Below are 11631 nucleotides of genomic sequence, written 5' to 3'. Positions count from 1 at the left end.
GGAACAGAGTGGCATCAATCCTGCACTCACCTCTGGAAACTAGATCTAAGAGTTGTCGGACTGTAAAATGATGCTCCAATTCACCACAGGATTGGATTGGAATTGCCAGGGGACATGGTCATTCATTTGGAGCCTCTTGTGTTTGCGGGGGATAATGGATGAAGTCTGTTGCTTGGGACTTATGACCTGGTTGAGCAGATTCATCAATTAAAATGTATGCTAAATTCCTGGGCATAGATGATGTAATGAGTCAATGTTATTTAATCTTATCAAAGCCTTAAATGTTCTTCCTCACCTCGCCCCTGTCAATCTTACAGTTGCACTTGACCGTAGTCTCATCTTCCATTTTTAGAGCCTAGGTTACGTCCCAAAAGCCACCCTATTCCCTAAAGATTGCATTTGACCAGAGCCCTATGAGCCTAGGTCAAGGGCAGTGCACTAGAAAAAGCAGATTAGGGTGCCATTTGGGACGCTATCCCAGTATTTTGTGTTTTCCGGTCGAAATATGCTTTTTATTTTTGTGTAAAATAACTGCAGGAATTTTGCTTTCAAAACATAAGGGAGTGTACAATGAGATTGTGTACATACCTATCTAGCTTTGTGGTTGACATATGGATGAACTGTGTGATACTGTAAAAAAAAAAATTAAATGGTTAGACAATTTGCCTCCTTTTATTATACTTGTACTACATGGTTACATAGTTGTTACTTGAGTGATCACTAGTGGTCACATGTTATTCACCTGTTGCGCCCTTTATACCTTGTAATAAATTAGAGGTATTGACAATGCCATACTGTTCAAGCGGGGTCTTCAAAACATGCAACTGTTGTATGGTTATGCCAATGCAGAGATGGTTTTCTGGTTGTGTGTACTTTGCACAATCAACGTGAACAACATTGTGAAGTGATTTACTGCAACTCAGACCAGTATAAATGTATAGCTATATTTTTACTGGTAGCCTGCCTATTTCATGGATGAGTCATGTAGGCTAATATAATCAAAACCGTGCTATATCCTGTAATTCCGTTCTGTGGTCTGACAGGCGTCTGTTCCTACAGAGAAGTGCCGGTCTACACATTTGCTCCGTTCCATTCACAGGAGTTTATATTTACGACGACTTTTTCTTTACATAAGGAGGTACCGACACTAATGCTAATTGTCCTACCGCTGCAGAATAGCTACCGATGATGGTTATGGCTGTGTAGTGTAGAGCAGGGTTCTCCACTGGCGGTGGATTTATTTGCCCCCACCCTCCAAGTTTGAGGGAAAATATAAAAAAATATGTTGAATTTTCATTGTTGGACATAAAATTATGTAAAAACACCAGGAATAAGCTCCAAATGATTCGACCCCCCACCACATGATTGGATAAACTTACAGATCAGGACAGAAGCTGATTCATATAGATAATCAAGAAGTGTTTTGCCAACGAGTTGGCTTGTCAGGTGCATTCAGCGCAGTTCAGTCGCCGAGCCAACGAAAGGAGAACGGAGAGAAAACAACCACCCAGAGAAGATTTAGAGGTAAGACACATTTAATGTCTTGGTATTTTACCGGTTATCCTTATACTTTTAGAATTACAGCAATAACTATGGATCGTAGTCTGACAGCAGTACCATATGACCAAAGACAAATGTCGAATTAGACTATGTATTTGCACCTGTGCCTTAATCGTAACGATGGCAGCAGTTCGATGATGGTTTCACTATCCTACTGTATACACACATGGATGTCTATGGGTTCTCTGAATGAAGATGTCCTCTCATAAATGTTGCACTTAGTTATAGCTTTAGTCGTACGTTTTGAATAGCCTGTGTGTGTTTTGAATAACGGGCCACACCTGCGGTTTAAACCATTGCCTACATGCATAATCGACTAACACATGAAAAATGCACTAGCACATGTCTAGACATCACTGTCTGATAAATTCAATAAATATATCCAGTTAACAGTATTGCATATTAAAACCCCTTTTTATTCATTATATAATATATAGGCTATCATAATAAAAGGAACAATGCAACATTCATTTTCCCTCATGGCATGACATTTCTGAGAAATCTGTTCGAGAAGATGCCCCAACAGATAATCAAGATGGTAGAAATGTGGAGATTATAGCCTGACCTTAATAGTCCTGAAACCATGGTTTCCTCACCATGGTTTCCTCTGCAAAGGCATTCATTCTTGAGTGAACACTTCTCTCCAACCCCTTTTGACTCATCCACCCATCTGTCTGCACACATGATCAATGCTCCACAGATGGCGAAGGCAGACCAGCGCTTTGGGCAGAGAGATGGCTCCGACCAGAACTTTGACTACATGTTCAAGCTCCTCATCATTGGCAACAGCAGCGTGGGCAAGACCAGCTTTCTGTTCCGCTACGCCGACGACTCGTTCAGCAACTCTTTCGTCAGCACGGTGGGCATCGACTTCAAGGTCAAGACCGTCTACAGGAACGAAAAGAGGGTCAAGCTCCAGATATGGGTGAGTCGTTGCAGTTGCTTCTGTGCCATTCGACCCAATCTATTCTCTAGCCTGGGTGCCATGCTGTTTGTGCCATCACGCCTCTCCTTGTCATGCCAAACATAACAATGAGTGACAAGGAGTTGACGTTACAGCACAAACAGATCACGCTCTACATTCTCACCGTATGGAATTTGAAGATATTCTATTGCTATTCCGTTCTATATCTACGCCACTATGAATGTGCCATGTGGTGACACAGGTGTCGTTCAAGCTGTCGTTTGTTTGTCACCTGTTTGTAGACAGTCAGTGGGCTTGATAAGACCGCACAGGAGGTAATGATCCCATTCAACCCAGGTCTACTGTATACTGTCAGTCTACATAAACTGTAGTTTACATGCTGAAAGCCCACTGCTCAAGATACAGTGCTTGAGTGTACTGTGCATAAGGACTATATTCATTATGCGCCAATACATACAGGATACGTAAACATGTCATTATGTGCATAAATGATTACATTTTGTCCTTTTCCAGGGAACGCTTTGTTGATCCACTTAGCGTGTTTCTTTGGCCCGAGCGCCACGTTCACAGTCGAAACCCAGTCCGTGTGACTGTCTACAGCCATGACGATGTCACTACTGTACTATAGATAAATGAAATAAGCCGACAGTCATCCGCAACGCACACGTACCCACTCGCACACAGACACATAGAGGAATCAATCGAACACACATCCTTCCTGTCTGTCGGATGTCTCAATAGTAATGCTTCAGACTCGAAACAATCTTTCTCCTGCAGGCCCAGGGAGAAAAAAAAAGAGGCAACAGAAGCTTCTGGTGAGCTTGCATCATCAGGCAATGATGGTTGTCATGGCAGCAGCTCTTCACACTGCTCCCCAACAACGAGATCCTGCAGGCAATTATAGTGGCCCCTTCGGGTGAGCGGGTAGAACCCACGGAGGGTACACAGGGACTGATGGGGGGGGGGGGGGGGGGGGGGGGGGGCAACACTGCCAGGGTAAATTGCAATTTGTGATAAGCAGAGTGGTAATCATTGATCCCGTCTTTAAATGCCTGGCTTGAGGTGTAAAAGTAGAAGGCGGTGCACTCACACTGTGCACTCAAAACAGCTGCTGCGCTATTGATGTTTGCAGCAGCAACAACAATCTAGCAAAAAGCTACAGTAATAGCACTTGCTTTGTGATGGCAGATAGCGAGCTCCACTAAAGATGGTTTAATGAACCAATAGAATTGTCCAAAACTGCAAGCCCCACCCATCTGGTACTCCAGGCAGGCTAGAGCAAACGGTAAAAGTATTTGAAAGATTTCAAATAGTATTTGGACCCAGGTCTGGTGGAAGGTGGCCACACATCCAGACAAATGTGTGACTGCGAAGTGGGATGCGGCCTGCTGCAAGTTGTTTTACTTTCTCAGGGGTAAATGTGTTGTTGTTAAGCTTACCGTATGCTTGCTTGCCAGTCAGTTCGCTCATATGTTGTGACGTTTTGGTTTTCGGCAGCGTTCTGCAGTTTTTTTTTTTTAGCTATTCGAACGCACACGTTTTTTTTCTTGAGGCTAATCGAAGTTCGGTAGCCCTTCGTCGGTGATTGGTCAACAGTAGGGATTCTTCAATTAAGAGTTAGTTGTCATTCAATGTTTTTCCACTTGAGAAATACTACACCAAATATATTAGTTCAATGAAAAATTTTACGACTAAGACCTGCTCTGCAAAAAAATCACATTTTATTACAGATTTCTTTATTTATCTTAGATTAATTCAGAATATTTTGAGGAAGTGTATATTGACTATTTGTTGCTATGGCATCTCAAGAGGGACAAACTGTAATATTGCTGTTTTTTTCTCAGACATTCGCTTCGCCTCGCCGAGTTCTGCTAGGAGTAAACCGAATCTAGTATGCGGACACCTTTTAGTGTGCAACCATTGTGATTGGTCACAGGCGGAAGCGGAGCATGTGTCTATGTTCAGTGCCTTCGGAAAGTTGACTTTACTTTCTTTCTTCTTTTTTTACACGCACAATACCCCATAATGACAAAGCAAAAACAGGTTTTTAGAAATGTTTGCAAATGTATGAAAAAACAACAATCGAAATATCACATTTACATAAGTATTCAGACTCTTTACTCAGTACTTTGTTGAAGCACCTTTGGCAGCAATTACAGTCTTCTTGGGTATGACGCTACAAGCTTGGCACACCATTATTTGGGGAGTTTCTCCCATTCTTCTCTGCAGATTCTCTCAAGCTTTCTCAGGTTGAATGGGGACCGTTGCTGCACAGCTATTTTCAGGTCTCTCCAGAGATGTTCGATCAGATACAAGTCCGGGCTCTGGCTGGGCCACTCAAGGACATTCAGAGACGTGTCCCGAAGCTACTTCTGCATTGTCTTGGCTGTGTGCTTAGGGTCGTTGTCCTGTTGGAAGGTAAACGTTTGCCCCAGTCTGTGATCCTGAGGATCTCTCTGTACTTTCCTCCATTCATCTTTGCCTCGACCCTGAATAATCTCCCAGTCCCTGCAGCTGAAAAACACCCCCACAGACTGCCATAAAGGCCTGATTGGTGGAGTGCTGCAGAGATGGTTGTCCTTCTGGAAGTTTCTCCCATCTCCACAGAGGAACTAGAGCTTTTTCAGAGTCACCTCCCTGACCAAGGCCGTCCTCACCCGATTGCTCAGTTTGGCCATGTAGTCAGCTCTTGGAAGAGTCTTGGTGGTTCCAAACTTCTTCCATTTAAGAATGATGTAGACCACTGTGTTCTTGGGGACCTTCAATGCTGCATAAATGTTTTGGTACCCTTCCACAGAAGCCTCTGAACTCTATGGGCAATTCCTTCGACCTCATGGCTTGGTTTTTGCGCTGAAATGCACCGTCAACTGGGACCTTATATAGACAGGTGACTGCTTTTCCAAATCATGTCCAATCAATTGAATTTACTACAGGCGGACTCCAATCAAGTTGTAGAAACAATGGAAACAGGGTGCACCTAAGCTCAATTTAGTCTCATAGCAAAGGGTCTGAATACTCATGTCAATAAGATATTTATATATATATATATTTTTTTTAAATACATTTGTAAAGATTTCTCAACCTGTTTTCGCTTTGTCATTATGGGGTAATTGTGTGTAGATTGCTAAGGATTTTTTATTTTATTTCATACATTTCAGAAGGCCGTAACGTAGCAAAATGTGGAAAAAGTCAAGGGATCTGAATCGTTTCCGAAGGGACTGTATGTGAAATCCCCATTAATTACATGAGGACAAAGTGCTGGGCTGTTTCCTACATGTTTCTGCTGATGTGGATTTGCCACATGAATGAACAGAGAGGCAGTGAAATGGCAACAAATCAGCATCCGTGCAAAACAAGCTTTCCATATTTAGATGGGAAGAAACCCCACAGCCAATTCCATTCTGAAATAGTTACATTTGGAAAAATGGAAGCTCCCGTTGGGACTATAAGAAATTGACTCCTCTGAAAGTCACTTTAGATGAGGGGAGATTAGTGGACATGTCTTTGGGTATGGGTTAGATTGAGTCTTTGAGTGGCTTTATTATGATTAGGGAGATGTTTGTGTGGTAACTGGTCCCAGGTCTGTATTTTGTTGTGTTGGTTGTATGACCATAGGAGTTGGCTATATATCACAAACAGATCTGGATCCAGCCTATTGGCTAAATATCACCCACTTACACGTTCAAACCTCTCCTTCCCTTACAGTTAAATAGCCAGGACACAAATGATGTCAATTGATCAGAAGCATCAGAGGCCGTATGTGGGTCTTTCTATAACTAGTGAGCATTTCCTAATCAGGACAGCTTGCTACAGATTTTGTTACAGAGTTCTCTCATCATGCCTATACACAAACTTGCACTGTAGGTCCCACGATAAGCTGAAAACACACTCGCACCAAAGATAGAGAGACACGACCCTCCAACACCATTCTGTTTCACAAGTCAACCAAAAAGAAGGAGCTGGCTGTCGTTGGCTACCCCTCCAACCCTCTACGCCCTCAGTTTGAGAGGGTTCCCTCTGGCCGGCACTTCAGAATGCCCATGGCCAAGAAGAACGTGTTCAAACATGAATTAGTTCCTTGTGCTTGTTGGACTACTAAATGCAAAGTAAATTGTATCGGTATATGTACTTATCGATCTAGTGCAGTTGGAACAGTGGTCGTTTGTGAGTGAACGTATTAATGTCCTCTATGTTGTTAGTGGACGCAACATGACGGACTGACTGGTTTAAATGTGTACGATGTGAGAATGTATGTGTGTGTGATTCTTTTAACGGAAGTTGATGCCAAAGAAAAATGTCCATCCTGGATGGACAATAAAGTTTTATTCTATTATAAGTTTAACCCTTTGTAATGGTTGGTGTCTTGACAGAGCTGTCCAAAATTGTGTGGCATAATACATTACTTTTCTGTCCTTGCATTTATGGCAGTGTAAATTGTAACTCTGTTACAGTGTAACTCTGTTGCGGTAAAACCATGCGTGATAATTATGAGGACGACAACATCTGATATAGGCTTCAATTTGGCTTCCCATGCACATTTTTCCATTAAAAAAAGAACCTGTTTTCTGGTTACTTTGTCATCATGAAAACAGCAATGGTGAGATTGGTGAGATTAATGGTGAGATTAATGGTGAGATTAATGCTACCGCTATACATGGGATTTATTATGTGTGCTTGCATCGGCCACGTAGGCTGCAGAAAAATCGGCATGCATCCGATCTATTTAGTCAGGCAATGTCCACATTATTCTCACATATTTTAGAATGTAATAATACGTTGAAATATCAATGCATTGGCAAGGCCAATTTTTTAAATTATTCATAAAGTGGCCTACTTGACTTATTTATTTTACACTTTTTCCATGCTTTTTGGGGGGAGGTGGGGTTCTATATTAGGCCCTATAGGTACAATTATATAAATTATACAATTGTATAACACTGAGTTTCTTGAAAATGACATTTACATGTGTGAAAAAGTCCCTTAAAGTCCTTGAATTTGACTTGCCAATGCCTGTATGAACCCTGCTTAAAGGATCCCGGGCTATAAGTGGAGTTATGGGTGAATTTGCATATATTTACTTTTATTCCTCTACGTACACTTGTGGAGCATCATGGGAATTATTTTTATTTTTGTTTCAAACCATTTTGAAATGTTCATCCCAATGTCACACATTGGCCCCATTATTTATAGATTACATGGACAAGAGGGCGGATGATCCAAGAACAGCACTCCTACTCTGAGATGCTTGATACTCCCCCCCCTCCTCCCAAAACGATGTAAACCATACGCCACGGCCGTGTTAGTCACCAGTTCTCAACCCAATTAAACACTTATGGGAGATTCTGGAGCGGCGCCTGAGACAGCGTTTTCCATCACCACCAACAAAACACCAAATGATGGAATTTCTTGTGGAAGAATGGTGTAGCCTTACTCCAGTAGAGTTCTTGACACTTGTAGATTGTATGCCAAGGTGTATTGAAGCCGCTCTGGCGCATGGTGGCCCAACACCCTATTAAGACACTTTACGTCTGTTTGTTTATTTTGGCAGTTACCTGTATAACATAATATGCTATGGAACCGGGCATTTGGGTTAGCAGCTGGCTTATTTCTAACATGCAATTTTCTCTGGTAGACAGTGGTTCTTTAACATAGCACAGGGTCCTATTCATTAGTGCACACCCTGTTTCAGCCTGTTTGCTTCTGTTTGGTTCCTAGTGAACACGACTCAGGGAAAACGTTCTTCTATCATATGATGATATATGAACTGTAGTAATAATACATACGTATGCCTGTCCCCTAGGATACAGCAGGGCAGGAGAGGTACAGGACTATCACCACCGCCTACTACCGTGGAGCCATGGGCTTCATCCTCATGTACGACATCTGCAACGAAGAGTCCTTCAACGCTGTACAGGACTGGTGAGTGGTCTGAGACACCAGGGCTGCATCTCAATACTTGAAAATGGCTTCCTTTGCTGATCGCCTACTTTCATTACTCACCACTAGTGAAAGACCCTGATTGGAGAAACCGTGTGTGTGTGTGTGTGTGTGTGTGTGTGTGTGTGTGTGTGTGTGTGTGTGTGTGTGTGTGTGAGCCTGTGTGTGTGTGTGTGTGTGTGTGTGTGTGTGTGTGTGTGTGTGTGTGTGTGTGTGTGAGCCTGTGTGTGTGTTTCAGGGCTACCCAGATAAAAACCTACTCGTGGGATAACGCTCAGGTCATCATGGTGGGTAACAAGTGTGACATGGACGAGGAGAGGGTAGTGCCCGCAGAGAAGGGCAAGCACTTGGCTGACCAATTAGGTGAGTTAATTGGTGGTGTTAATTGCCTTAAATTGCACTCTGAACTACCATACTGTCATCCAGCTTCTGTAATTTCTGGCATGCCTGTGGGTGCGTTGTTAGCCACGTTTTCCTGTTTCGCATGAGATTTGAATTAAAACCACACTGACGCATTGAGGTGGTGAACAAATAGTGTCTACTCTAGTCAAGTTGGTAAAACCCTGTAAAGTCTTATCCCCAGGGGCTGTATAAGCAAATCCGCATAAGTTCTTCCTATAGATGTTATTAGCAGTGCTCTAGTCTTGTCAAGAGTTGGTTTGCAAGCCAGTCTACACATTTAATGTCTATAATGTGTGATGTATGTGCTTTGCACCCCATATTGTGAAGGCAAGCTATTCCCCACTAGGTGTTTCATTCAGTCATCTTCTACTAACTTGGTAGAAGAACACGCACTAACGCCCTGGACCAGAGCTATGTACTCACCATGCCGTATGTACTCATCCTGTCTGTCTGCAGGGTTCGAGTACTACGAGGCCAGCGCCAAGGAGAACATTAATGTCCGCCAGGTGTTTGAGCGGCTGGTCGACATCATCTGCGTCAAGATGTCCGAACGAGTGGACGTGGAGCCGCCTATGGCCCCCAGCATCAAGACCACAAGGCTCACCGACAAGCCCCCCCAGCTACCTCAGAAGTGCACCTGTGCCTGACTCACACTTATAGGGCCGAGCCGTGCTGGGCTGGCCTGGATACCCATCCACCGTAGTTGCTGGAACCGTGCTGCAAAGGACAATGTGAAAAGAAAATGTTCAGAACAGTCCGGTTCGAGACGGCCCTATAGTGTGAAATAGGTAATACTGATTTGGTCACCCAGTTCTCCCCTCATACACTTGCCATTCCACTACTGGTCTTTTCCTATTCTCTGTCATTAATCTATTACAAGTTCCACCAACCTCTTTCCAAAGGTAGCTCTCCATACAATATATTTCATGACTGCAAGCTCCCAATAACTACTACTACTATTACTTTATCATTACATATCTGTTTCACCCCAATAGCTTTGACCTCCAGCTGGTTCAGAGGTCAGAGAACCTTAAGCAGGGTTATACAGGTAAGCACAGCACTGCCTCTCTCCTCCTCCAAACAAAAGTGGCTTCACCACCGCACAAAGAAACACACACAGCCGTTCACATTACGAGTTTACACGGGTGAGGAGATAAGCCTTGATAGCTGCAGAAGTTCCGAGTCATTTTGTCTCGTGCTCTTGACCGTCCTACTAACGTTTCACAAGCACTAAAGCTAAGACAAGCGAACATAATCTGGCCCATTGCTTTTTCATTCTCAATCATATGAAGGGAGTAATAACACTGATAAAACGACAAGATGGCCAATACGTCTTGCACCACCAACACTAAGCCAATGCCAAGTTCAGGGTGTTCTGACATTCTGAGGGACTATAATAACGTTCTAGAATATAGATGTTCATTGAAGAGCACAACCTTTTCCCTCCTTCCCCTTCAGCTAATATAATCTTGTAGCCGTCATGTCAGCCATGTTTACAATGTTTATTTCATGAACGTGTGCATTTTAGAAAGCAAAGCATATACTGTATAATTGAGTGTTCAGTTGTAACGGTTTTATTAGTGTTTGATGTATCTTGGGCAGATGTGAAATATTTAAATCATGTAATGTCAACTGAGACACATCGAAATACTTTGTGAAATGGGATAAAAACAGAAAATATTGAATAAATGTGTTAAAAAAATTATGGATTATAACCTAATGATGACAATGTGAAACATACTTTGCCAAATCTTTATGTATCGCATAGTAGCACGTTTTTATGTGTAACTTCCCACCATGTGTATTTTCGTTTTTTATTGAATTGCTAGATTTGCAATAACGCTGACAATGTCTTAATATAATTATTTTCTAAGTAAATTAGTCAATTATAGAGTTAGAATCTATAATGGTGTTGCTGAATTTATTTTTATGCTGTATCATGGGAAGAAATATAGACCATTTATGTAAACGTGTTACAGTAAACTCCCTGAACAAATGGGAGAAAAGCACAAAGTGATTGTACAAAATATTGTGAATGTTTGTATATTATAGGTAGATGCAATTTAGTATATTAAAGCACAAATCTTTACTTGAATTCCTTCATTTTATTTATGGGCTATTGAAGTCTGTAATATTGGTTATTTGGCTGACATTGGCTGACAAGTAATCTAACAATTCCACAAAAACTACGTAATACACAGAAATCTAAGTAAAGGAATGGAATAAGAATATTTACATATCAATATATGGATGAGAAAAAAATGTTTTTGGCTGTATGTAATAACACTTAAGATTTTCTGGGCTAACAATGTAAGAAATAATACATAAAAAAACAAAATGCTGAAATGTTTCCTAAGGGCTAGAAGCGAGGTGGCCCTCTGTCTGCGCCACGTTGGTAACCAGTTTATAATAGCAATAAGGCACCTCGGGGGTTTGTGGTATATGGCCAATATACCACGGCTAAGGTCTGTATCCAGGCACTCCGCGTTGCATCCTGCATAAGAACAGCCCTTAGTCGTGGTATATTGGCAATATACCACACATCCTTGGGTCTTAAATATGCCACGGCTGTTAGCCAATTAGAATTCAGGGCTCGAACCACCCAGTTTATACATGGGATTTATTCAATGACAGAATCATAGAATTAGAATGAATCATTCTAATTATATGGACAGAATCATCACAATAGAATTCTTATTCTTAGGACCGAATCATCACTGCTATTTCAGATTTTTTTTCTGATTGTCAGACAGACAAAGATCAATGTCAAGCGGGTGAAGTGACATTTTTCGTGTCTATTTTAATTC

The 11631-nt window shown here is 42.0% G+C and overlaps 2 protein-coding genes across 2 annotated transcripts in view; both read left to right on the top strand.

Annotated features, from left to right (window-relative positions):
• The window catches only part of LOC109902320 (ATP synthase mitochondrial F1 complex assembly factor 1), a 15065-nt gene extending 14400 nt beyond the window's left edge, over positions 1 to 665 (top strand). The window contains exon 9 of the mRNA XM_020498590.2: positions 1 to 665. This exon is cut by the window's left edge and continues 137 nt beyond it. Coding sequence (XP_020354179.1) covers positions 1 to 43 — 43 coding nt within the window. The 3' untranslated portion in view covers positions 44 to 665.
• Positions 666 to 1025: 360 nt separating this feature from the next.
• Positions 1026 to 10913, top strand: LOC109902321 (ras-related protein Rab-3B-like). The gene is made up of 5 exons (XM_020498591.2): positions 1026 to 1524; positions 2261 to 2485; positions 8286 to 8404; positions 8661 to 8785; positions 9281 to 10913. The coding sequence occupies exons 2-5, from the start codon at positions 2261 to 2263 to the stop codon at positions 9469 to 9471; spliced, it is 660 nt and encodes a 219-aa protein (XP_020354180.1). The 5' UTR covers positions 1026 to 1524; the 3' UTR covers positions 9472 to 10913.
• The last annotated feature ends 718 nt before the right edge of the window (positions 10914 to 11631 follow it).

This window comes from Oncorhynchus kisutch, linkage group LG13 (assembly GCF_002021735.2).
Source record: "Oncorhynchus kisutch isolate 150728-3 linkage group LG13, Okis_V2, whole genome shotgun sequence".
Lineage (NCBI taxonomy): Eukaryota > Metazoa > Chordata > Actinopteri > Salmoniformes > Salmonidae > Oncorhynchus > Oncorhynchus kisutch.
Note: the sequence above shows the minus strand (reverse complement) of the source record. Positions and strands in the feature narration are given on the sequence as shown.